At 39.5% G+C, this 27,822-nt stretch overlaps 1 protein-coding gene across 1 annotated transcript; it reads left to right on the top strand.

The window, feature by feature from the left end:
- Positions 1-4,518: 4,518 nt before the first annotated feature.
- Positions 4,519-20,635, top strand: LOC130070520 (gastrula zinc finger protein XlCGF8.2DB-like). The gene is made up of 2 exons (XM_056234940.1): positions 4,519-4,603; positions 19,630-20,635. Exons 1-2 carry the CDS (start codon positions 4,519-4,521, stop codon positions 20,568-20,570), a joined length of 1,026 nt encoding a protein of 341 aa, XP_056090915.1. The 3' UTR covers positions 20,571-20,635.
- Positions 20,636-27,822: the final 7,187 nt, after the last annotated feature.

Raw genomic sequence — 27,822 nt, 5'->3', positions numbered from 1 at the left:
TTGGTGTACGCCCGGCATTAGACACATTGACAAACTGCTTGTATAATTACTGAAAACAACACACACACTTATATATATATATATATATATATATATATATATATATATATATATATATATAAATAAGTGTGTATGTGTGATTTATTTATATATATAAATAAGTGTGTGTGTTGTTTTCAGTAATTATACAAGCAGTTTGTCATATATATATAAATAAGTGTGTGTGTTGTTTTCAGTCATTATACAAGCAGTTTGTCAATGTGTCTAATGGCGGGCGTACACCAAAGGATTTTTTTACTTCACTGTCCCTATACAAATAAATAATTAAATATATATATATATGAAAAAAAATATATATATATATATTATTTATAAGTTTATTTGTATAGGGACAGTACAAAAAAAACATGATCCCAGTCAAAACATAGAGAGTATATAACAAACATTGCACATAGAGAGTATAGCCAAATATGAGTGTATAAGTGTGTTTGTATAACAAAATATACACAACACAATGTTATTGATTGTTGCATTTATTTAGTGTTTTTGAGTCTATTGCCCTCATGAAGGTTTAATTGTATTGACAAATCTCGTTTATTGTATAGTAACAAAATAACAGTTTTTGATAAAGCTCTCTTTTTTTAAATGCACCAAACAAACAAAAATTAGAGCTTTGTTTTGTGTTTTATGTGTTTTGCCATTTAGACAAAATATCACATATTATATGTCTGTGGTCCAAACTCTGTTTTTTTTTTATTCAGCACAATAATTTAAATTTGAACGGTTTTATTATTTTCATGTGCGTTTCTATGGACTTCTGTGATTTAAGTGTTTGAACTGGACTTTTATTTTGGTGTGGTTAAGTGACGTCATAATGCTGCGTCGAGCTCCTGTATCTGATGTGTTTCTGCTGAAGAAAGGTTTGTCTTTTTAACCATTTAAAGAGTTTAAAATCGTTCAATCACTTTTTTAGTTTTTACAAGCGATGTAAAAATGAATGATATATTATTGAATGTAACATTGTAATGCTTTATCTAATTAATGAACGTTATTTTTGTGAGTAAAGCGTATATCCACACACGAGAAATAGATAAGATGCATCTCGTTTCAAATCAAATCCCTTTATATTGTCACACAACCCACAAGTGCAACAGTGGGTGAAATTATTAGGTGCAGTTCCGAGCAACATAGCAGTCATGACACGATGGGACGTATAACAATTTACAGCAAACATCAGATTTACTCAATTTACATATTGTAACTTTACATAGTTTCGCTCCCTAAATCGTGAATCAGTTCATTATAAACACGAGTTGATCACTGATAAGTAGATTCGATAGAGACGGAGATTTTCGAAACTCCATTAAACAGGGATTAAAGTTCTCCGTCGCTACGACGGATTTCCGTTAATTGCAGCGAGTCTATGACGGATATCCGTCAATTGCAGGGTTCCCGTCTGTCCTTATGTCTTAAATTAACTTTTCATAATTTTAAGGCCGTAAATAGGCTTTCATTTCGCAAACAGTGTGATAAATGTCTTAATTGTAGTTTGAATAGGTCTTAAATTAAGGAAAGATGATGCGTATTCACCCTGCTGAGGGGGGATGTGATAAAGCCTGGAGTGGAGCAAAAGCACGTTCCTCTCTCCACTCTAAGCATTCTGTAATCACTTTGCTCATGGTCCACTCCGGTTTTTCAATTCCCGCTCACGGAAAAACTGCTCCCTGGACCCTGTTCACTCAATCTTGTCAGGCGAGGCTACAGCTCGTTTGCTGCGGTCCCATGATAGAAAACAGAACGCGGGTCAATATTGGTCGTTTCTCAATACCAAGTACGCAAACTTCGGACTTGCGTCCTTGGTAGTTCGGACTTGCCAAGTTCGACTCAGGAGAACAAACTCCCGAGGACGAGAGGACGCTGCTGACAGCGCGTTCTTGATCGCGTCACTCAGCACGCGGCTACTCCGGTTATCAACTCTGCCTTTTTTCATCAACACCACTGTGCCTCTTTTCTTTTATAAATGAACATAATTATTATCATAAACATATAAATGGCCACACAAATGTGGTTCAGGCAACGCACATTGATTTATCATATAGTTATAACAACACGAAATATAGCTAAAACACAAACCTGCTTCTTTTTGTTTTCATTTTAAAAATATGAAACATTATTTATCATTAAAACTGACATTTAACAAACAGACAGGGTTGTATCGTTTTATTGTATTATGCGTACACATACAGTGAAGAGAATGCATAGTAATATAATATTTTATATATTTTAGAATATATAAAATTACACAACCATGTCTCTTTTTTGTTAAATGTCAGTTTTAATGCTAATATCCCGTTCAAAAGTAGTAGCCTAATAGGTAGGCTATAATAAGCTATACAATGAGAAATAAAGCAAACAATTCAATTAAACATAAGTCAGCTCTGTAATAGGCTACAAAGTTAAAGTTAAATATAGCCTACATAATAAAGTTATAAAACTTCACTTTGCCCTCAGCCAAAACAATTTGCCATGGCACAAACTATATATTAATATAGTTTAGCATTGTTTGGTCTCATAAGATAAATAAAAACATGCACTGAAAAGTTATGCAGATGGTTGATTATTTGTCAAGATAAGTAATTGTTTTTCATAGATTAAAATAGCTTTTAAATTACTCAATATTAGATCGGTTTTATACATCTTCCCTTAAAACGCTATTGGTCTCGACTATTTAAATAAAGTTACAGGAATATGACTTGGCCTGAAAAAAATTTCAGTCAGAAGAATTTTTTTCACTTTAATCCCTGATTAAATCTAATGTTTTGCTAAATTATTCATTTTCAAAGTGCTTGAATCACCTCAAACACGGACGACTCCTGCTGGTCAAACCGTGTGAATACAACGAGAACAATAAACACAAACAGGTGTAATCATAACTGTTACAATGTGTATATTAAAGTTATTAAATGCCAAATATAAATCATAACTAAATAATAATTGTCTGTTATAATGCTAGCCTAAGTATTTTGTCTAATCGGGTGATTTAAGTCCATTAACTCTCGCTCTCTGACTGACTCTCTTACCAGTGAACTGAACTACTGAACTAGATCTGATTGAGACGCTCTCAGAGATTTAGTTTAGAGTGTTTTTAGTCTAATCAGGTCATTTAAGTCCATTAACTCTCTCTCTGACTGACTCTCTTACCAGTGAACTGAACTACTGAACTAGATCTGATTGAGACGCTCTCAGAGATTTAGTTTAGAGTGTTTTTAGTCTAATCAGGTCATTTAAGTCCATTAACTCTCTCTCTGACTGACTCTCTTACCAGTGAACTGAACTACTGAACTAGATCTGATTGAGACGCACTCAGAGATTTAGTTTAGAGTGTTTTTAGTCTAATCAGATCATTTAAGTCCATTAACTCTCTCTGACTGACTGACTCTCTTACCAGTGAACTGAACTACTGAACTAGATCTGATTGAGACGCACTCAGAGATTTAGTTTAGAGTGTTTTTAGTCTAATCAGGTCATTTAAGTCCATTAACTCTCTCTCTCTCTGACTGACTCTCTTACCAGTGAACTGAACTACTGAACTAGATCTGATTGAGACGCACTCAGAGATTTAGTTTAGAGTGTTTTTAGTCTAATCAGATCATTTAAGTCCATTAACTCTCTCTCTGACTGACTCTCTTACCAGTGAACTGAACTACTGAACTAGATCTGATTGAGACGCACTCAGAGATTTAGTTTAGAGTGTTTTTAGTCTAATCAGGTCATTTAAGTCCATTAACTCTCTCTCTCTGACTGACTCTCTTACCAGTGAACTGAACTACTGAACTAGATCTGATTGAGACGCACTCAGAGATTTAGTTTAGAGTGTTTTTAGTCTAATCAGGTCATTTAAGTCCATTAACTCTCTCTCTGACTGACTCTCTTACCAGTGAACTGAACTACTGAACTAGATCTGATTGAGACGTTCTCAGAGATTTAGTTTAGAGTGTTTTTAGTCTGATCAGATCATTTAAGTCCATTAACTCTCTCTCTCTCTGACTGACTCTTACCAGTGAACTGAACTACTGAACTAGATCTGATTGAGACGCTCTCAGAGATTTAGTTTAGAGTGTTTTTAGTCTAATCAGGTCATTTAAGTCCATTAACTCTCTCTCTCTCTGACTGACTCTTACCAGTGAACTGAACTACTGAACTAGATCTGATTGAGACGCTCTCAGAGATTTAGTTTAGAGTGTTTTTAGTCTAATCAGGTCATTTAAGTCCATTAACTCTCTCTCTCTGACTGACTCTCTTACCAGTGAACTGAACTACTGAACTAGATCTGATTGAGACGCTCTCAGAGATTTAGTTTAGAGTGTTTTTAGTCTAATCAGGTCATTTAAGTCCATTAACTCTCTCTCTCTGACTGACTCTCTTACCAGTGAACTGAACTACTGAACTAGATCTGATTGAGACGCTCTCAGAGATTTAGTTTTGAGTGTTTTTACTTTATTTATTCTCATCTTAAAGATGGCGTGTATTAAAGAGGAGAGTGAAGACGTGAAGTTTAAAGAAACAATCAGAGTGAAACATGAAGAAACTGAGGAACACACAGGTTGGTTTCATTCAGTCATTTGATCCTTGTTAAATTGTCTAGTTCTACGGAAATGAATAGCCGCATTTCCATTGTCGGGCCAGTGCGAGCCAAGGCTTTAAACGGGCCGGTCTGGGCTAGGGATGTGCACGAATATTCGGATTTTCGAATATTCGATCTGTAATTATTATTCGAAAAATAAAATACTATTCGAATTTTACTACATTGCTTTGCTGGCCGTAAATGCAGTGAATCCATGATAAATCCCAAGCACTAACTCGCAGTTATAATTAAATGCACTGGGTGGCGCTGTGGAGTGTGTTAACAAGTTGTGTGTATTTGATCACATAATGTTGTCGTCTGCCTCGCGAAGTTTGGAATTACTTGAAAATGATCTTACTAAATGGAATTACTTTTGATCGAATTAATTAATTAATCTGAGTTATAATATCATCAACACAATGAGAAATCACATGAAATCCAAACAGTCGAATGAGGAAAGACAGCTGTCCATCACTGCATCACGACGGCAGGTAAAGCGCAGCTGGACCCCGCGTGATCCGAAATGATAACTTATCTTATAGCAAAATGATTTTGAGACATATACTTCCTTTAGGTTTCGTTGAGGGAGACCGGTTTAAGAACAGAAAACGCAAAGTGCTGTTAGAAACTTAAAACACCGTTATCTTTGTGTCTCTGAAACGTCTGTCAGCAAAGCGCCTTTTCTCCCTTGAGCATAAATTGCTGGCGGCGCCCCTGCATGTGGATATTGTTTTTCTCAATAAAAACGTGAAACCATATAAACACGATAATCATATGCTGACTCGTGTGTGTGTACGTTCTGTACGATATCTGGCGCAATCTGCTTTATTAGGCGTTTTTTTCCCGTTCGCGCTGCTTAAGGATGCTTTTATTAATGCTTTTGTTTTTTATATTTTTTGTTTACACATAGGCCTACTGTTTAATGTTTTCAACTAAAAGAAAACTTTAACATATATTGTAAGCTTGTTGTGTATATTGCCTAATGTAAGCTTGTTCAGAAATGGTGACAAAAACGTGAAAAAAAATTTAACTTAAAAAATAACGTCTTGTTCATTAAACGTCTTTTAAATAAACGAATATTCGAATATTCGATTTTTATGAGCCCGAATATTCGAATGCAATATTTTTGAAAAATGCCCATCCCTAGTCTGGGCTAATATCCTCGGGCCTTCAGCACCGAGTTCAAAACTAGGGGTGTGCAAAAAAATCGGTTCACATTTGAATCGCGATTCAATCTTTACCAATTCAGAATCGATTCATATAATTCCAAAAATCGATTCATATATTTTTTTTAATGGCGTGCACGAGCGGAGTGGCAATTGGGCGAGTCGGGACTTTTACCGGTGGTTCGGTAGTGTTTCGAGGCCGCGAGGGCCGGTCTGATAAATAGTTACATTGCAAGTTCTTGCCGCCCGCTGGTCAAACTGTGCAGCCTCTCTGCTCAACCCGTAAATAAATGCATGATCGCAGATCTTATGTTTGAGTTCTGTAGATCGTTTGCCAAGCGTGTCAGAGCTTACGGGTTCTTCTAAACCGCACTCGTATAGTTTTTTCTCTCTCTCATCAAAACCGAATATGTTCATCACGTTTGTGTGCATTTTATTTTGTGATTTCACTGGAACCACAGCGGCGATATGAAGCGCGCGTCCGAGTGAAGACTGCGCGAGCCACTGAACACTGTATCCATGACACTGATAGCAGCGGCAACGAGCGTGCAGCTTGATTTCAAAAACAACAGATCTCTTATTTAATAGCGAACTAAATGAATGCTCTGCTAGTTAACTGGAGATACCCGCAAATTACGCCTATGAACGACTTCACTGGATTTAAACAAATCAATCTAACCATAGATGTTACCAGTAGCGGTGGCTTTTTAAAATCTATTTAAAATAATTTCGCAAGGGTTCTATGACATTAGTATATATTTTTAGGAAGTTCAATGTGCCCAGTCGAGTTCACATTTCAACAGTCAGCCTGGTAGCTGAAGTAGTCCTTAAACCACATTTAGCATAATTGTTTGTTTGATCTGACTACAGAACTTTAAAGCTAAATGTAAAAGCTTGTTATTTAAGTTTTATTTTAAACTTGAATTAAATGTATTTGAAAGCTGGCCAAAGCTTGGCACTTTGCACTTTTTAGTTGCAAAAGTTTTTAGTATGATGACATATAAAGTAATATCAAACTACATTTAATTTGTTGTGTTTTTTTTTCTTTTAAATTGTGTCTACTGCAATCAATCACATAGGAAAAAGTAAACTACATTTATATAGCCTACTGCGAATCGTTTTTTGAATCGAGAATCGTTTTTGAATCGAAAATCGATTTTGAATCGAATCTTGAGACAAAAAATCGGTATTGAATCGAATCGTGACATTTTCTGAATCGTGCACCCCTATCCAAAACCACGCTGTGTTTCCACCGTCGGGCCTGAAGCTCTGCAGAGCGTCACTAAAACACACCTCTCTGGAGCAACGTCACACAAACCCATCATTTCACCAACAAATGAAGTTTAATCAGAAAATGAATCACAAAGAAATCACTGGAAACTAGAGAGACGCAAAACAAACATGATAAAAGCGGCCGTTTTTTAGCATTTTTGTTTTTTTTTACCTAAAAATTTAAAACCCAAGCATCGATATTTTACACTAATAGGCTATGTGATTGATTGACTATAAGGAATTTATTTATGTCAAGATTGCGCTTAAATAGAATAAAACAAGTGGTATTTACAGTTATTTCTCAAAAGAAAGAACACGTACTTAATTCAGTCTCAAATTCAAATAAATTCAATGTTTATTTGTAGTCACAGGACAGTATGTTTACATCAGGTTTAGAAAGAATGATCATCTTTAATTTTCCACCAAAAATACGACCTGCGGATCTTTAACAGTCTCTCCAGTGACCGTCCCAATACATTTATATTTTCAGTTTCATAAACCAGACTTGCTTTATTTTATTACATATGCGGAGCTAAATATGGATATCAGACAGTCCATTATAAAGAGAAGAGACGTACTGACAGATAAAATAAACACATGATTGTGATAGCACATATGATTTCGTCTGATTTCTTCAAGCGGTCATATTTACCACGTTTACTATGGTAATGGTTGGAGCGCATAGTCTCTTGCAGTTCATATAAATATTTCTGCACCGATATGAACATTTTGGCCAATACAGATAACCGATAATTCTTTATTAAATGGTGGCATAATTGGCACCGTTTTACCTTTTTCTACAGATTAAAGTGAGCAGTGTGTCAAAACAACGGAGTGGTTCACACCGCAAGCACTCAGGGTCGATTATGGTAATGATCTTTCGGAGCTATTTCTATACTATTTTTATCTAGAGCCAAAAGTGCTTCATTCAAGCCATTTCCGCTCCTTGCGAGTTGCTTCTCTCTCTCCTTCACTAAAGACGTAAAGCGCCAAGAGCTGCAAACGATTATTTTAACAACAGTAGCAGAAACACGGTGAGCGAATATACTTTCACTAAAACACTGCAGAAAACGAGAATGCAGGTAATACAATTATTTTTATCATACAGATGACTGTTCAAGGTAATGGGTGACGATTTTAGACGTTTTTTCATACATTTAGCATTAGCGTTTTTCATAATCAGCATATAAAGAGCATCTATCTATAAATCACAGGAACATCTGACTGTCTGTCTGTTAATCGCATATCTCTCGAACCGTTAGTCGGATGGATTTCAAACTTGACGGGTGTCTTGCTACGGGCACGAGTAAGTGCAGTGCCAAGTTTGACGTTGTTTGGATTAGAAATGCAAAAGATATCGGTAAATATATCGGTAAAAGAAGAAGCACACATTGAAGATGGTCTCAATGTTAAGCTATTACTGTGTCATGCGCGCTGAAGTTAGCCTGTAACTACGTGATGTTGAATATGCTATGTTAAATAGTTGCCCTGGCTCTTCAACAGGATAGCTCATGTAGGCTATGCAGGCTTAAACAAGGTTAACTCTCCTCTTACCGATCATGACGCAAATCCCCATCTTTCCAGTGTAAGCCATCCTTACTTTTCATCATTGAAACAACCAAGTTAGCTGTGTATGTGTTCTCCTTTGTTGTGCTTAACAATGTTTTATCGGTCGTTAACTGGATAGTAGTCAACAAGTCAAACATAGCCTGACCTCAATGCTAAAACTGGCTATTATGCCTACAATCTGTTCTATGAAAAAGTTTGGAGTTAAAAAAAACTTTAGTCATGTTGAATGCTGTATCTCCTGAAAACACTAATAACGACTGCAATAATGTTGTTATATTATAATGTTGTCATTATAAAAGGCCAGTCTTTGCAACATGTTGGTGTCTTCTGCGCAAGAGACTTCTTCAGTCATGGTCAATTCTACGTTACAGCCAGCAGAGTTGGCAGATCAAGCAGACTTCGTATTCTTGCTCAAGATGAAGAAACAAACAAAAAGCGCCACTTTCTGAGCAATGTTGTCTATATAAAGAGATGCTGACACAATAACAACATGTAATCTTCAAGAACAGTCAGTCTCCACTAACAAAACACAAATATTCACTCTAAATATATCCTCCAATACATCATGTCAGTATTTGCTTTCTACCATGCACAAATAAAAATGTCACTGAACTTTTGCTGTGTAATTGTAACAATGAGCACTCAAACACACCAAACCAACAATTCCTAAAAACACACACATAAACGGATTTTGCACGGGCACTTTGCACTAGTTTGATAATAAACAATGTCACAATTTGGATAACTATTTAGAGATATCTTACTGAAACTTTTAAATTACTAGTTAACTTTGTTTTGTCGTCATGATGAGTTTTGATTATTAGATGATGTACATTTTTTATGTTTAGTAGTTTATTGCTTTGAGCAAAATATAAAAATGATTCATACTTTTCTGCACCCCCAGTAAGTTCCTCAGTCCCAGGGCCTTCTATGTGCCAGACACAAAGGTGTAAATAAATAAGAATAGGCTATTGAACAGGATCTAACATTTTTATATTCATATCCCGTTGGCAGAAATATTGACTTTTTGGGGTACATTTTTGGTAAAAGTACTTCGGCAGCCAGATGGAAATGTATAACTGTTCCAAAAAAAAAAAAAGTATTGTCCGCACCTCCGCTGGGAAGGAAATATAGAGACCGGACCTCTTGGAACTGTAATTGAATACCCCTGATATACAGTACAGTAGCCTATATATATATATTAGGGGTGGAACGGTACACAGAAGTCACGGTTCGGTTCATACCTCGGTTCAGACATCACGGTTCGGTACGATTTCGGTACAATGGAGGGAAAAGCAAAACAAAAATGCAGAAGGCATTGTATTTTTTTAATAAGTTTTATTAATAAAGGCATAGAACCAGTTTATTTGTAGTGCACTGACAATAGTTTTATATAATTATGTTATTAATTAAATTAATAAAAAGACAAAAAGACCTTGGGATATGTTTGGTAATTGTACCTAAATTAATTTAAAATTAATTTGCTATATTTCAGATCAATATATTTGTTTTCCTTAATTTGAATTAACATTATTAATTAACAATGTAACATTATTCTCATCTGAATTATAAATAATTGATTTCTGTAAAAAAAATAATACTACCATTAAAAACACATTCGATTTTCTATTTTAATAAATGTAGAATGTGTAAGATTAGTGCTCTGAGGACAAGAAATGAAAACCAATGCAATATGGTTTGGCAATGCAATATGCCAATGCAATATGGCAATATGTCCAAAAGATGGGACCCACAGACTGTTTTGAAATGGAGTTGGATAAATGTTTTGCTTTTAAAACTGTGTGTGTGTGTGTGTGTGTGTGTGTGTGTGTGTGTGTGTGTGTGTGTGTGTGTGTGTGTGTGTGTGTGTGTGTGTGTGTGTGTGTGTGTGTGTGTGTGTGTGTGTGTGTGTGTGTGTGTGTGTGTGTGTGTGTGTGATTTTGGTTGGGTGACAGTTGTGGGTTACAGTTTGACAAGAGTTTACAGTGTGACAAAAGCACAATGTTGTTTTTTATTGCGAGTGTACACACATATAAGTAAACACTTTGCAGGTTTAATGATCTGTATGAACAAAATGAGGGAGTATGTTTTTTATGTTGTAACAATCTGACCGTACAATACAGCCGAGTTACAAAATAATTAAGAACGCCTGTTCTATCTTCCTTTTTTAAGATGGTTGAAATCAGAGTTCATTGAACATACTGCAAATTCAATATCTCCTTCCGTGTATTTCACACCAAGCATAGAAACAAACAATAATACCATATAAATATACCACAACAATATAACCCGTTGTATGAGTGTATGTGTGTATGCGTAAGTTCGAACGCAAGTTCAATAGTCCCGCGCGCGTGTGTGTGTGTGTGTGTGTTAAGATCAGCCTCACCAGACGGAAAGTCAAAACCGTGAGCGTGATCAAATGCGGGGATGACAGGCTTTTGTCCTCGAAAAGTAATCCTGGCAACGAGCCAATAGAAGTTCTCCACGGAGGAACGGCGACTCGGCGCTTCTAAGACAATCGATCCCGGGAAAATCCACATAAACACCGGCCGGTTTGTGAATGAGAAGACGCTTCTCCCGAACAGCAGCTTTCCGGTTCCTTTTATCACAAACTAAAAGTATTTTCCTGTTTAACTGTGACAAACGCCCACTTGACAAACCTCATCACATGTTCAAGCACGCACAGACCTTGGGATCCAAATACAGTACAATAGCAAGGCATACAGAGTACAGAGTAAAGTAGAAAAAGTTAGGAAATTCCAGTGACTAAACATTAAATAATAGTCACTAACCTTATCTAAACTTTCCTCCTATGTGGCCACGCTACAATGTTTCCACTGTTCGATCGCGCCCGCGCCTCTCTCGCTCTCTCTCACACACACACACACACACAGTTCGATCGTGCCCGCGCATCTCTCTCTCACTCTCTCTATCTCTCTCGTGCACACACACACACACACACACACACTCCAGCATTGCAATCTTGACATCGCAGCCTGTTCATTATGCGGTCACACCAAACGTGAATAGAGCGTCAAATTCGCGTCTAGTTCGACGTAGTTGGCTCTGGTTCGACGCTAGTCCAAAGCGAATAGGACGCGCGTATAAAGCCAACGTTTGAAGTGAACGCGCGTTCAGAGCTAAGCCGATGGTACAGATTATGTGTCCCTAAAGAACCCGCGTATCTAACAGTAGTTCCGCTGCTCCGCATTACATTAATTAATTTGCACGCAAGTTTTATTTATTTTTATACCGTGTATTCTCCGTGTAAATTCGTGCACCGAACCGTGACGCCCGTACCGTTTCGGTTCAATACGAATACATGTACCGTTCCACTCCAAATATATATAGGGTATGATCGAGCCGCTCCAAAGTATAAAACAATATTGTTACCACAATATAAACCTCTACGTTTGAGCAGATATCCACGAACACAGTACCGTATTTTCCGCACTATACGGCGCACCGGATTATAAGGCGCACCTTCAATGAATGACATATTTTAGAAAAGTTTTCATATATATAGGGCGCACCGGATTATAAGGCGCATAAGATACTGCAGTCAAACGTTTGACTGGGTTTGCGTTATGCATCCACTAGATGTGCTAAAGGGAATGTCAACAAAACAGTCAGATAAAGTCAAACTTTATTAAGGGTTCTGAAAACTCCGTTCACTCCCATGGTAACGTTGTTCAAACGTTAAAGGAAAACTCCGGTCAATTTTAACATTGAGCTCATTTTTTGTAAATTGGGAGTGCTGTCAGTACAGATAACAACGACAAAAACCGGTGTTGCCTACACCGTGTTATCCTCTTTTTAAAATTTGCACCCTGTTGACTTAAACGGGACAAGTTTTAAACCTGCTTTTAGCCTCTTAACAACCTTAATGTGTCATTACAAGTGCACAGCCATGTGAGTGAACACGGTGAATCTGACTGCAGTAAATGTGAAAGATATGAATAAAAATGGTTTATTCAGCCAGCTCACATACCCGTATTTTCTTCCTGTTTTCGGTCGAAGTCCACAGTAGGCGATTGTCGAGTGCGCGCGCGCGATCATTGGTAACTAAGCAACAGTGGAGACTCAGACTGTCAGCCGATGACGGTGCTGTGTGGTGTGCTGAGAATATCAGCTCAAATGGATAGTTCATCCGAATCAGATGTTGAACACACGGAGGAGGTTTGATCACGCGAACTCGACAATCGACTACTGTGGACTTCGACCGAAAACAGGAAGTAAATACGGGTATGTGAGCCGGCTGAATAAAGAGATTATTCCTGCCTTCGTGAAAGCTCGGATCACAGTTGAGACTGATATATCAGCCCAGGCATCCACGATCCATTGGCAGATAGTGGGGTAAGTCGCCCGGCGCTGTCTCCCCGTCTTGGTGAACGCGTGTTCACCATCCATATATAAGGCGCTCCGGATTATAAGGCGCACTGTCGTTTTTTGAGAAAATTAAAGGCTTTTAAGTGCGCCTTATAGTGCGGAAAATACGGTATTTAACAGTAAACACGAATCTGAACATTATAATATTCGTCATGTTAGTGTAAACACTCATACTAGCCTACTTTTATATCATGCTGTGTTTTATTGTCGAACATAAAACATTCTCGTGTCATACATGTATATTTATTTAGCATTGAAAGGTTGCCTACCTGTCTGTAGTTTATATTTCAACATGTTTCTGACGATTTCTTACATTTTAGTCTGACACCAGTTCAACTAGTACAATGTGAAGTTTATGCAACAATAGCACTATAATATAAGTGGGAATTCATTTCTGAGCTTAAAAATCTTTCTTATCTTTAAATCGCGTTCATCTTCTTCTGAGGTAAATCCAATGTAAACTCACAGCGTGTCTTCCAAACTCGATGAAAACCAGAGGAATGATTAAGTTTGATGCTTTGTTTTAAGGTGATGGGGGCGTTTACAAGTCCGCGTTCATTCACGTGGACGAGTCGCATGTGAATTGCTTTTGCGCGCACGGGTGTAGTCACATTATGAGCACTCGCTTGAGAAACTACCTCTCGTTGCTTTCATACGGATTACTTAAATGGATAATATTTTTTTAATATGATTTACATTTAAAAATAGACACTTTAAGCTTTGTAAAGATATATGACTCATGTTTGTGTGGTCAGTATTCGCTGAGTTACTGTTCATTTTCTGTCGCGTTTCAGAATGAACTTCACACTGAGAGACGGCAGAACGTGCATCATGTTTATTTTCTTTATTTTACGAAAAGCAAAACATTTTGTTTTTATTATGAGTGTACACAAATAAAAGTAGACATCTAACAGTGAATGATGTATAACACTTGCCTGTATGACAAAAATAAAAGAGTTATGAGTCTCTTTCGCAATGATAAGAAAAAGCGAGGTGATCGCGACCACCGACCCCAGGGGGTTAATGCTGATGTTAACTTGTCCTGACTCAGATAAACTCTGTCTCTGTTCCTAACGACTCCTCAAGCCCCAGTTGGCCCGCTTTGGTCGAAGGTATTTGGTGGGCCAAAAAGACATGGCCGTTGGCCTTGAGGATGCCCCGGAAGTGACAGTGGAAACGCAACTGGCCCTGGCACGCACTAGCACGCTAGCTTTTGGGCAGTGGAAACATGGCTAATGATATTTTTGAAGTGTGTAGGCCTACTAATTAAAGCGCTTTTATTTGACATGGAGCGGGTCGCCTCATGGGGACAGATATGTTGAGATCACGTGAACAGATAAAACAAATACATTTATTTAGCATTAGGCCTGTCGCGATAGTCAATAAATCAATTAATCGCACGATAAAAAAAAAATGAGCTCGATAATTTTTCCGGCCGCGATAATTTCCATTTGCATGCTTGTTTGTTTTCCTCGGCTCTCTCTCTCTCTCTTTACCAAAGAGACTGGATGACAACTCTCGGTTCCTTAGCGTAGGAGGAGTGAACTAGAGCCTAGATTCTCTGCCCAAGCGGCCGATATTTCCCGGCACTATCCTCGGGCCGGGCACTTGATCTAGAGACGTGCACTCCCAACGCAATAGAGTGCGGCGCGGGACTAGATTTGATGGCCGAGTGCGGGCGGTAATGCACTCACTCTGTGTGTGCGGGTTGCGGGAGAATAAAACGATTCGCGATTTATAGAAACTATAAATATCTATGAATAAAACATGAAAACTAATAGATTTTCATTCAGAAAAGCAACAAGAACAGCTAAAACACAATAGAAATGATTTACATGCCAGAGTTTCTATTCATAACATGTTTGCAGCGTTGAGCGATGTAGCCAATCACAGACATATGTGTTGATTTCTTGAACGCAATGGCCAATCAGAGACATTTAAGATAGACTCCCCTCACCGCTCAAAACGGACTTTCTGTTCAGTGCTGAATTCTGTATGCTGGCAAATCCTCTAATGGCGCTTTTCCATTACCAGTACCAGCTCGACTCGACTCGACTTGGCTCGCCTCGACTCGGCTCGCTTTTCGCTCCGTTTTCCATTGCAGAAAGTACCGCCACAAATAGTACCCGGTCGTCATAGCGACGCATTTCGTTCCTCGTTGCCCCATCAAGCTCTCGCTGGATCCTCTCTTCGGCAACCAAACAAAGGAATGTCTGCACCTCCTCGTTTGACCACGGCGTATTCTTCCGAGTTGCCATAATAATAGTAGTAAGTTTAGTAACTATCTCTGGCCAAACTATTTAAAAATGGCGGGGTTATTCTGGATACTCCATCTGGCGCGTGCAATGATGACGCAGATTCTCTGTGACCAATCAGCAGTCGGCATTGTTTTCACGTCACATTTTAGTATCGGCTTAGCTCGCCTCAGCTCGCTTAGAACCTCGCCGGAGGTGGTACGAAAAAAAGTACCCGAAAGCAGGTACAGGTACAACTTTTACACAGTGGAAAACCAAACAAAGGCGAGCCGAGCCGAGCCAAGGCGAGCTGGTACTGTGCAGTGGAAAAGCGCCATAATTATAACAAACAAAATGTGGATATTATGAAAGATTCATTGTGCAGTCAGCTTCATTGATAACAGAGATGTGTGAGATTGCGATAAACTGTCAGCTTTTTAGGAATTATTAATTAAGGGAGCGCACTTTGCGCGCATTCAGTCATGCCATACCATGCACTTGTAGGCACTGATTTTTTTCAAGACAGACTGATTAAAAAAATTATTTTTAAAGAAAATAAGATTGAAAGACATTTAAGTGGCAGTATGACAGTCATCAGTGAATTCAGTCTTAATACTAAGTACTTAGTACTATATATACATATATTAGTGCTGGGCAACGATTACAAATTTTAATCGCATGAATTTATTGCGATTAATCGCATTGTTACGCACAAGAGTGAATAATGAATTCTAAAGTAGTGTATTGCGCACTTTTGATTTAAATGTACTGCTATATACACAAAAGTGCAATAACATGTGGTTTGCAAAAACTTTAAACAAATAAGGTGCTTTATACCAGCAGTATTCCCTTTACACAGTAGCAATAAAATATTTATTGTAAATCTCAACTTAAACATTAATGTAATCAAATCAAATATTAAAACTTTCTATCTAGCTTGTTAAAATGAGTCCAGTTTTCTTGTTGTTGTTTTTTTCTGAACAGGTATCAACAGGTATCTTTTATCAGGGAGCAGCAGAAACAGTCTATGTAGTCAGAGATCATGACCACTACTACAGATATAAGTCGACCAACGTTACTTCTCTGATAGTAGCTTAGGTTTGGTCATGACATGGTTTCCCACGTACACTAGATTACATTAAACAGATGTAAAGCCCAATGTATACTTCTGCGTCGAACTCACGGCGTAGCTACGTACCTGCTGTGTGTTTGCGCGCGTACCCTGACGTGCACCTCTCCAAAAATGTAACAATGCATCAATTCTACGCGTACTGCAAGCGCTGTGATTGCTAGAACTGCTCCCCGGGTTTCACACTCTCCCTCTGCATGTGTAATTGCGCGTCAAGGGGGACAACGACGCAGAAGTAGGCTATAAATAAAGACCAACGCGTAGTCTATAGCGTAGAGGCTCCGGCGTAGGTTCGTCCGGTCCGACGCAGAAGTATAATCAGCCTAGAGTGAGGTGAAGTGGTCGAGCACAGGTGCAGCGACAAGCGGGTGCGTTCCTGTGAAACTGTTGCGGTCATGCTCGCCTCACGCCCGCGCCCTCCCGTTGCAGAAGTTGAATTGTCTTTTTGTAGCTACACGACGCGCAGCACAAATCATTGGAAGAGAGACTGATCCCCGGTTTGCTGTTTGTGAGTTTCCCAATCTAAATAGTTATCAGGACATCAACAGAAGGGAATTCACATTGCAGAGCATCCCCGCTAAACTACACGCAGGCACATCAGGTAAAGTTATGTATAATTTTAATTTAAGTTAAAAAGGCTACAGCTGTGTAGCGCACAGAAGCCGTTGCCATGGTTACTATCCATAGAGCGCCTGTCATTCACTCGCGGAGCGCTGTCTCCCTTTCTGTTCACCTGAGAGAACCTGCCAAAGCCTCTCCACTGCTTGTTTGGGTGGGTTATCTGCTGGCTGACCAACATCCCACCCCTCCTGTCCTGTGATCCATGGTTTGACTGTAGGCCTATATGTATTCAGAGTCAGTGAGCAACGGACTTTCAAAATAATTTAAAAAAAAAACTGCGTTAACGTGCGACAAAAAAATTGTCGGCATTAATTAATAAATGCGTTAATGCGATAATAACGCTTTAATTTGCCCAGCCCTAATATATATATATATATATAGTACTGATGACTCTCATCCAGGACCAGTACCAGGACCACACCCCTAAATGCATTGAAGCAACTGCCATGTGATTGGTTGATTAGATAATTGCATTAATGAGAAATTGAACAGGTGTTCCGGATTATTAGGAACACCAGGGCTGCGTTCAGCGCCGACAAAACGTTGCACAACGTTTTTTAAACAGAAACGGTGATGCGTTGAACGCACTGTTCTGATGACGCAAGAGTTGCAACTATGGCAGCTGAGAAAGGCCATTCTTTGTGTTCTTTGTGAAGAATTTTCGGAGCCTGATGAAGTCGATATAAATATGTAACATCGGGCATATTTTGTAGTATTAAACACAGTTACTGCACTTGCCGCCCAGAACACAAGAAAGCATCCCAGTCGAGTGAAGGGATTTGTGGAAACTGAAATGGAAGCACACATCTGACCTAATTCAGACTAAAACACATCTATTTATCCTCACACACTGACTTTATTTGTAGTTCATACTGTTTTAATTCCCTGTATTTTCTTTCTCATTTTTAGGAAAAGCACTTAATTACCATTGTTTATTTCTATACCAAATGTCATACACTTGCAATGAAGCTAAAAATATAAACAACTACATCATTATGTTGATATCCTATATTTTTACCATAAAACTTACGACAAACATGTCTTCTAATATCCTCAGTTGTTGCGTATACCGAGCTGCATCGAACACATTTGTAAATAACTTTCCTTGAACCCATTGTGCGAGTTTACTTTAATACAGCGTGCGTTATATACATGTTGCTGCTGATTGGACTGCAGTTCTGACACAACCACCAAACAAGAGAAAACGCATCTCAAACCCTGGTGCACACTGGTGCACGCCGTTTCCAGGAAACATGATGTTCAACCCGGAAACCGTAGCAAAACGTTGCGCACCGTTTTGAACTTGAACGTGCCCCTGTTCAATTTCTCATTAATGCAAAATCTAATCAACCAATCACATGGCAGTTGCTTCAATGCATTTAGGGGTGTGGTCCTGGTCAAGACAATCTCCTGAACTCCAAACTGAGTGTCAGAATGGGAAAGAAAGGTGATTTAAGCAATTTTGAGCGTGGCATGGTTGTTGGTGCCAGACGGACCGGTCTGAGTATTTCACAATCTGCTCAGTTACTGGGATTTTCACGCACAACCATTTCTAGGGTTTACAAAGAATGGTGTGAAAAGGGAAAAACATCCAGTATGCGGCAGTCCTGTGGGCGAAAATGCCTTGTTGATGCTAGAGGTCAAAGGAGAATAGGCCGACTGATTCAAGCTGATAGAAGAGCAACTTTGACTGAAATAACCACTCGTTACAACCGAGGTATGCAGCAAAGCATTTGTGAAGCCACAACACGCACAACCTTGAGGCGGATGGGCTACAACAGCAGAAGACCCCACCGGGTACCACTCATCTCCACTACAAATAGGAAAAAGAGGGTAAAATTTGCAAGAGCTCACCAAAATTGGACAGTTGAAGACTGGAAAAATGTTGCCTGGTCTGATGAGTCTCGATTTCTGTTGAGACATTCAGATGGTAGAGTCAGAATTTGGCGTAAACAGAATGAGAACATGGAACCATCATGCCTTGTTACCACTGTGCAGGCTGGTGGTGGTGGTGTAATGGTGTGGGGGATGTTTTCATAGCACACTTTAGGCCCCTTAGTGCCAATTGGGCATCGTTTAAATGCCACGGCCTACCTAAGCATTGTTTCTGACCATGTCCATCCCTTTATGGCCACCATGTACCCATCCTCTGATGGCTACTTCCACCATGTCACAAAGCTCTAATCATTTCAAATTGGTTTCTTGAACATGACAATGAGTTCACTGTACTAAAATGGCCCCCACAGTCACCAGATCTCAACCCAATAGAGCATCTTTGGGATGTGGTGGAACGGGAGCTTCTTGCCCTGGATGTGCATCCCACAAATCTCCATCAGCTGCAAGATGCTATCCTATCAATATGGGCCAACATTTCTAAAGAATGCTTTCAGCACCTTCTTGAATCAATAAAACTGGTAAAACTGGGTTTTAGGTAAGGGGTATGATAACTGCCAGCTTGAAAGTATTTGGGATGTGTCCTAAACAGTGACGAGGTTCTGAGATTACAGGTAACAACTCTTTCAGTTGCATAGTTGGTGTATGATTCAGCATGTCTAAAGGTTTTGATGTCTGTTGCTTTGTGTCATTAAACTGGCGTTAACTTGTATTTGTCTCTTTTCTCTTTAGACCTGATGCCACTGAAAGAGGATAGTGAAGTACTGAATGAAATGGAGAGAGCTCAGTATGAGAAACATGATTCCACAACTGGAGAAAAACGGTTTAGTTGTTCACAGACTGAGAAATATTCCTCACAAAGAAGAGCTCAACAAACAGAAACTATAAGTTATTTCATCTGCCCTCATTGTGGAAAGAGTTTCACTAAAAAAGGAACCCTTAAAGCCCACATGAACATTCACACTGGAGAGAAGCCTTACACCTGCCAACAGTGTGGAAACAGTTTCACTACGAAAGGAATCCTTAAAGGTCACATGATGGTTCACACCAAAGAGAAGCCTTTCACCTGCCAACAGTGTGGAAACAGTTTCACACAAAAAGGAAGCTTTAACAGGCACATGAGAATTCACACTGGTGAGAAGCCTTACATCTGCAAACTGTGTGGAAAGAGTTTCACAACAGAACTAAACCTAAGGTATCACGTGAACAGTCACACTGGAGAGAAGCCGTTCACATGTGATCAGTGTGGAAAGAGTTTCAGCCACAAAGTAACCCTTAAAAAGCACCTGAGGACGCACTCAAGAGAAGACTGTTGTATATGTCATCAGTGTGGAATGAGTTTCACAGATATAAATAATCTTACGGCGCACATAATAACTCACACCGGAGAGAAGCCTTTCATGTGCTATCACTGTGGAAAGACTTTCTCAAACAAAACAAACCTTGAGGTTCATATGAGAGTTCACACTGGAGAGAAGCCTTTCACCTGCCCTCAGTGTGGAAAGAGCTTCAGATTTAAAGGAAACCTTCAGACACATATAAGAGTTCACACTGGAGAGAAGCCTTACACATGTATTCAGTGTGAAATGTGTTTCACATATCAAAGGGACCTGAAGCGTCATTTGCAAACTCATTCTGGAATCGAGGGTTCCTCAATCTGGCAAGAAGTTTAGAAAAATAAGCAATTTCAAAGTCATTTGTGCATTCATTCTGGAAGAAGGAAATTTAACTCCCCCGCCATTGACACAAAATGTCCAGCTTTCCGTGTATTCACTGTTATACTGTAGGGGGCGCTATAACATCTTCTGAACAAGTACTGCATCTCTGGATCAAAACACAGGTGAAGAAGAAGCAGAAACAAGCAATATCATATGTAAGCCAGTGCTTATGTAAAATAACACGATCAACAGCATATAAATCAAGACCGCCTAATGTTATTGAATGAAATGTTGACCCAGGACGAGCTATAGGACTGTGAAGCTTTAGGGGTGTTGCTCATTTAAGCTTTTTTTATGAGACTTACCCACATTCAAGTGTTGATAAAAAGGAATGCATAGAACAAAACTTTTTTTTTTTTTTTAAAGCACATGCTCTGTTCCTCCTTTTGATATATTGCATGTTCAGAAATTCATACAAAAAAATATTCTGGGGGCCATGAAACTTTTGTGAAAATGATCAAAAATGCTGGCGGTGGCTGGCAAGTTTTTTTTTTTTTTTTACCAGGATCAGTGTAATAAAAAATTGAGTTTGCCATCACACTTACAGATAAGTGAAAAAACATGCAGATGTGAGGCTATTTTTGTAAGTGTGGAGTTTAAAATGGCACAAGACAGTTTGTTTGCGAGTCAAATAAAGGTTATGTGCACACCTGAGCTTAATGTGGGTCAAATCTGATTTTCTGCTAAAAAATAATCAAACGAAAGGTTTGACTGTTAACATGACTTTTTAAATCCCATGACAGATACTCGTCTGAACAGTTGATGCTCCTACACTCCACCATGTAATTTATTTGCATCTGTCACGTTGCCTTGAGGCTTTTATTTGCTTTTGTCATGTATGTGAACGCCCATGGCCATACCTGACCATCTCCTTTGCTAAAGTTTCAAATATTGAGCGGTTGTGGGAGACACCCTCTAATTTCTAAGGTTGTTTAGACGCTTCCTCTTATATTTCATTCAGTTTAACACCTCAAAATCACAATGTTAGATAAACTTATGTCTTGCTGTGAAATAACACAATTAAAAAATGGTTGTAAAATGGTTATTATTCCAGTCTGCATTCCTAAAACAGTTCCTGTTCAACGTACCTGTCATTTACCATGTTATCAGAGAAAAACTATTTGAAGAGACTCTTTGAAGAGAAAAGTTTGATTTAGCAGGACTGTAAAACACAACTTCGAACATTAGGAAAAACTAGGGCTGCACAATTTAGTGGCCCAAAAATAGATAGATCAATATGATTAATAAATTATTATTATGATTAGTTCTAAATAAAAATATATGATTATTAATTTTAAATAAAAATGTAATTAAAAAAATATATTTATTACTATAGTAAAAACATTTAATTATCAAACGTAAAAAGACAGTATTTAAGAATAATATAGTAATTAAAATAATAATTTACTTTACAGAACTTATTTTATGGGAAAAATGCAGGCGGCCTATAACTATAAATAATTAGAAAGGAACACATCAGTAGAGAAAAATAAATGGATTATATTTTAACATGTTTCTTTCAACACATTTTAGTTTGGTAATAGTTAGGGATGCTCCCGTTAACCGAAAGTAAAAATTTTGACCGATTAATACTATCAGTTAAATGGTTTAACAGTTAAAAGGTTTGTTTTTTGTTTTGTTTTTTCACACGGTGAAGCACACACTACCGAATGAAGCAGCTAGCCTCCCCTGTTCCACACCGGCTCCAGGAAGAAGAAGAAAGAGAGACACACATTAACACTAATTTACAACATTGCGCCAACCATAAGGCAAAACCTAGAATGTTTGGTATCGTTGGACTCGTCAAGGATTCGGGAATGTAAGGAGATGACTCCCGTGAATATAAGTCAACCAAATCCAAAGTTATAAGTGTAAATATTTTTTTCCCACCACTGATGGCTCTGGTCCGAAACTTCCAGTAGCACCTCAATGCAGTACATGAGATCCACGGGGAGGAGTCGGATCAAGATCCAAGGGGTGGAGATGGGTAGGATTAGGGTTGGGTTTAGGGATTAGGGGTGGGTTTAGGGATCAGGGGGCGGAGTTGGGTAGGTTTAGGTGTATGTAAGGTGGGAGGAGTCGGATCTGGATCCGACTCCTCCCCGTGGATTTCATGTTCCGCAGTGAGGACCATCTCGAAACTTCTCAGACTCTTTTCAGAGCATTGTGCAGATGACCCATACCGTTCATAAAACTCAGACCACTTTTATGATTTTCGTACAAACCGTTCAGAAGTTATAACCTAAAATAGCCATTTTCTGTATCTCCGGACCAGTAGGTGGCGCTGCGCCCAAACACAGCATGTAGCCTTAAGTCATGATTGTGATGACGTACCAAGTTTGGTCTGAATATGATAAAGCGTTGTGGAGATAAAGGCAGATAAGTGTTAATCATCTTTTTTGGCTTATTTTATCTGTAAAAGCAGTGCTCGAAGTGGGGTGGTACTCACCGGTACACAGTACCGGCACTTCTACACTTTACTCTTAAGCGTACCTGCACTTTTTCTTGCGTTCCGCTACTTCTCGCATGTAGCCGGTACTCTACTGACAGAAAAAGCGTGACGGCCGTTTAACCCACTTATTTACACTGCACACATCTGCGGCGCGTTACGGCTGCGAAACGGCTACCGGAGCTGATCGCGGCCACCGCACGCGTGAGCAGCGCGTATTTTTTCCGGCTTGCGTTAATCAATGAGTGCATTCACACCGCGAGGAGGAGCGTCGCGTGAGCAGCAGTGATGCGGGGGTTCGGCGCCGAGTCTATTGTTGTGCTACTCACGACATTTAAAGTGAAAGCAAAACACACTTTTGATGTAGAAAATAAATATGATTTCACACAAAAAGTGCCCAAAATGCACAGAATTTGCATGTGTGTGTTTTAACAAGAACTGGAGTAGCCTAGGCTAAAAGAAAATGAAGACTCAAAAATATTTATACAAGATTTAGCCATTTAAACTTGTCTTAATTATACAGTTTGGGTAAAACTATGTTTTATTAATAAATAAAACGAGCAAACTAGTCAGAATATAAGCTTTCTTTTAGTTTATGTAATAGCCTACACAGACATGCCCAAATCAAACCCGAGTTTACTTTTTTTTAATGTTTGCTGTCTTGTAAACATATGACTGAAAAGACAATATCAGAGCTCTTTTCTTGGTTGTTTTTGTTGTTTACCATTTAAATGTAATTGTTGTATACCTCTCATCTTAACAAACTTCAAGAATCAAGTTTATTAATGACCAACTTCTAAAAAGAGAATGTTTCTTTGTAAATAAATGCGCGCACACACGCACGCACACACACGACTTGTTTAAATACATTTATGTTGTTAATAAATAACAATAAATTGTTGTTGTACCAGCAATATTTCCAAGTTTTTCACTGTAGAAATTTCAAATGTCATGATTTGCCAATGCAAGTGAGTACCGGCACCTTTTTCTCCCCCACTTCAAGCACTGTGTAAAAGAAGACGTGCCTAAAAATAATGCACACCTGAATATAAGGCGTTTTTCATTTCTAGCCTTCATGAACAATTATACACTCACCGGCCACTTTATTAGGTACCCCATGCTAGTAACGGGTTGGACCCCCTTTTGCCTTCAGAACTGCCTCAATTCTTCGTGGCATAGATTCAACAAGGTGCTGGAAGCATTCCTCAGGGAGTTTGGTCCATATTGACATGATGGCATCACACAGTTGCCGCAGATTTGTCGGCTGCACATCCATGATGCGAATCTCCCGTTCCACCACATCCCAAAGATGCTCTATTGGGTTGAGATCTGGTGACTGTGGAGGCCATTTTAGTACAGTGAACTCATTGTCATGTTCAAGAAACCAATTTGAAATGATTAGAGCTTTGTGACATGGTGGAAGTAGCCATCAGAGGATGGGTACATGGTGGCCATAAAGGGATGGACATGGTCAGAAACAATGCTCAGGTAGGCCGTGGCATTTAAACGATGCCCAATTGGCACTAAGGGGCCTAAAGTGTGCCAGGAAAACATCCCCCACACCATTACACCACCACCACCAGCCTGCACAGTGGTAACAAGGCATGATGGTTCCATGTTCTCATTCTGTTTACGCCAAATTCTGACTCTAACATCTGAATGTCTCAACAGAAATCGAGACTCATCAGACCAGGCAACATTTTTCCAGTCTTCAACTGTTCAATTTTGGTGAGCTCTTGCAAATTGTAGCCTCTTTTTCCTATTTGTAGTGGAGATGAGTGGTACCCGGTGGAGTCTTCTGCTGTTGTAGCCCATCCGCCTCAAGGTTGTGCGTGTTGTGGCTTCACAAATGCTTTGCTGCATACCTCGGTTGTAACGAGTGGTTATTTCAGTCACTGTTGCCCTTCTATCAGCTCGAACCAGTCTGGCCATTCTCCTCTGACCTCTGGCATCAACAAGGCATTTCCGCCCACAGAACTGCCGCTCACTGGATGTTTTTTCTTTTTCGGACCATTCTCTGTAAACCCTAGAGATGGTTGTGCGTGAAAATCCCAGTAGATTAGCAGTTTCTGAAATACTCAGACCAGCCCTTCTGGCACCAACAATCATGCCACGTTCAAAGTCACTCAAATCACCTTTCTTCCCCATACTGATGCTCGGTTTGAACTGCAGGAGATTGTCTTGACCATGTCTACATGCCTAAATGCACTGAGTTGCCACCATGTGATTGGCTGCTTAGAAATTAAGTGTTAACGAGCAGTTGGACAGGTGTACCTAATAAAGTGGCCGGTGAGTGTATATCACTTATAAATGATTAAATACAAAATTAATAGTAGTTATTAAGATTAATGTGGTTTGGAATTGGCAAAATGTGCATTGAAAAAAAATATGATCAGAAAATCAACGTGCCTAATAATTCTGCACACAGTGTGTATATATATATATCTACAGTGAGGAAAATAAGTATTTGAACACCCTGCTCTTTTGCAAGTTCTCCCACTTAGAAATCATGGAGGGGTCTGAAATTGTCATCATAGGCGCATGTCCACTGTGAGAGACATAATCTAAAAAAAAAAATCCAGAAATCACAATGTATGATTTTTTTAAACTATTTATTTGTGTGATACAGCTGCAAATAAGTATTTGAACACCTGAGAAAATCAATGTTAATATTTGGTACAGTCGCCTTTGTTTGCAATTACAGAGGTCAAACGTTTCCTGTAGTTTTTCACCAGGTTTGCACACACTGCAGGAGGGATTTTGGGCCACTCCTCCACACAGATCTTCTCTAGATCAGTCAGGTGTCTGGGCTGTCGCTGAGAAACACGGAGTTTGAGCTCCCTCCAAAGATTCTCTATTGGGTTTAGGTCTGAAGACTGGCTAGGCCACGCCAGAACCTTGATATGCTTCTTACAGAGCCACTCCTTGGTTATCCTGGCTGTGTGCTTCAGGTCATTGTCTTGTTGGAAGACCCAGCCTCGACCCATCTTCAGTGCTCTAACTGAGGGAAGGAGGTTGTTCCCCAAAATCTCGCAATACATGGCCCCGGTCATCCTCTCCTTAATACAGTGCAGTCGCCCTGTCCCATGTGCAGAAAAACACCCCCAAAGCATGATGCTACCACCCCCATGCTTCACAGTAGGGATGGTGTTCTTGGGATGGTACTCATCATTCTTCCTCCTCCAAACACGGCGAGTGGAATCATGACCAAAAAGTTGTATTTTGGTCTCATCTGACCACATGACTTTCTCCCATGACTCCTCTGGATCATCCAAATGGTCATTGGCAAGCTTAAGACGGGCCTTGACATGTGCTGGTTTAAGCAGGGGAACCTTCCGCGCCATGCATGATTTCAAACCATGACGTCTTAGTGTATTACCAACAGTAACCTTGGAAACGGTGGTCCCAGCTCTTTTCAGGTCATTGACCAGCTCCTCCCGTGTAGTTCTTGGCTGATTTCTCACCTTTCTTAGGATCATTGAGACCCCACGAGGTGAGATCTTGCATGGAGCCCCAGTCCGAGGGAGATTGACAGTCATGTTTAGCTTCTTCCATTTTCTAATGATTGCTTCAACAGTGGACCTTTTTTCACCAAGCTGCTTGGCAATTTCCCCGTAGCCCTTTCCAGCCTTGTGGAGGTGTTCAATTTTGTCTTTAGTGTCTTTGGACAGCTCTTTGTTCTTGGCCATGTTAGTAGTTGGATTCTTACTGATTGCATGGGGTGGACAGGTGTCTTTATGCAGATAATGACCTCAAACAGGTGCATCTAATTTAGGATAATAAGTGGAGTGGAGGTGGACATTTTAAAGGCAGACTAAGGGGGCTTTCACATTAGCACTTTTGGTGCGCACCCGGGTTCGAATGACGTCAGAGTTCGGTTCGTTTGGATGATGTGAACGCTGTCTTCCGAACTCGGGTGCGCACCCGCGAACCGTACTCGGGTCCGCTTAAAAAGGTGGTCTGGGGTACGGTTCATGTGAACTCCAGTACGGTTCGCTGCTGATATGAACGCAATCGAACCAAACCGCGGAAGTGAACCGCTATTGATGACGTATAATGTATAATGTGGTCGACAGGACAGTCGTCAGTGCGTGTGTGTGTGTGTGTGTGTACACTTACCTTGATGAAAAGCGGGATTGACGCACTGCAAACAGAGAGATGATTTATGCTTGCCTCTGCAAAAATTGTCTTCGGCTGACAGCCAGCTGTCTTTGGAACGATTTTAGTACTTTTGCGGCAGACATACCCAAGTGTGTTTCTGTATCTTTTCATTGAAAACAAAACCAAAGGTTAAAAAAAAGAAGAACAAATGTGAAGCGACCAATTCTATCCATTTTGACGCCTTTTCATTCATAGCGGCGCCGGTTACCAAGCAACATGATTACGCGCCAGCTGCAGCTTGATGACGCTGACGCAAGCGTACCGCGGTTCGGATACAAATAATATATGTGAACACAGTCCATCGGGGGCAGGGGGAGCGGGGAGCAATCGAACTCGGGTTCGAAACAGGCAATCGAACCAAGTGTGAAAGCGCCCTAACAGGTCTTTGAGGGTCAGAATTCTAGCTGATAGACAGGTGTTCAAATACTTATTTGCAGCTGTATCATACAAATAAATAGTTAAAAAATCATATATTGTGATTTCTGGATTTTTTTTTAGATTATGTCTCTCACAGTGGACATGCACCTACGATGACAATTTCAGACCCCTCCATGATTTCTAAGTGGGAGAACTTGCAAAATAGCAGGGTGTTCAAAT

The sequence above is a fragment of the Rhinichthys klamathensis genome, unplaced genomic scaffold, assembly GCF_029890125.1.
Source record: "Rhinichthys klamathensis goyatoka isolate OS25496 unplaced genomic scaffold, OSU_Roscu_1.1 h1tg000018l_1, whole genome shotgun sequence".
NCBI classification, from domain to species: Eukaryota; Metazoa; Chordata; class Actinopteri; order Cypriniformes; family Leuciscidae; genus Rhinichthys; species Rhinichthys klamathensis.
This window is presented reverse-complemented; position numbering and strand designations above follow the sequence as displayed.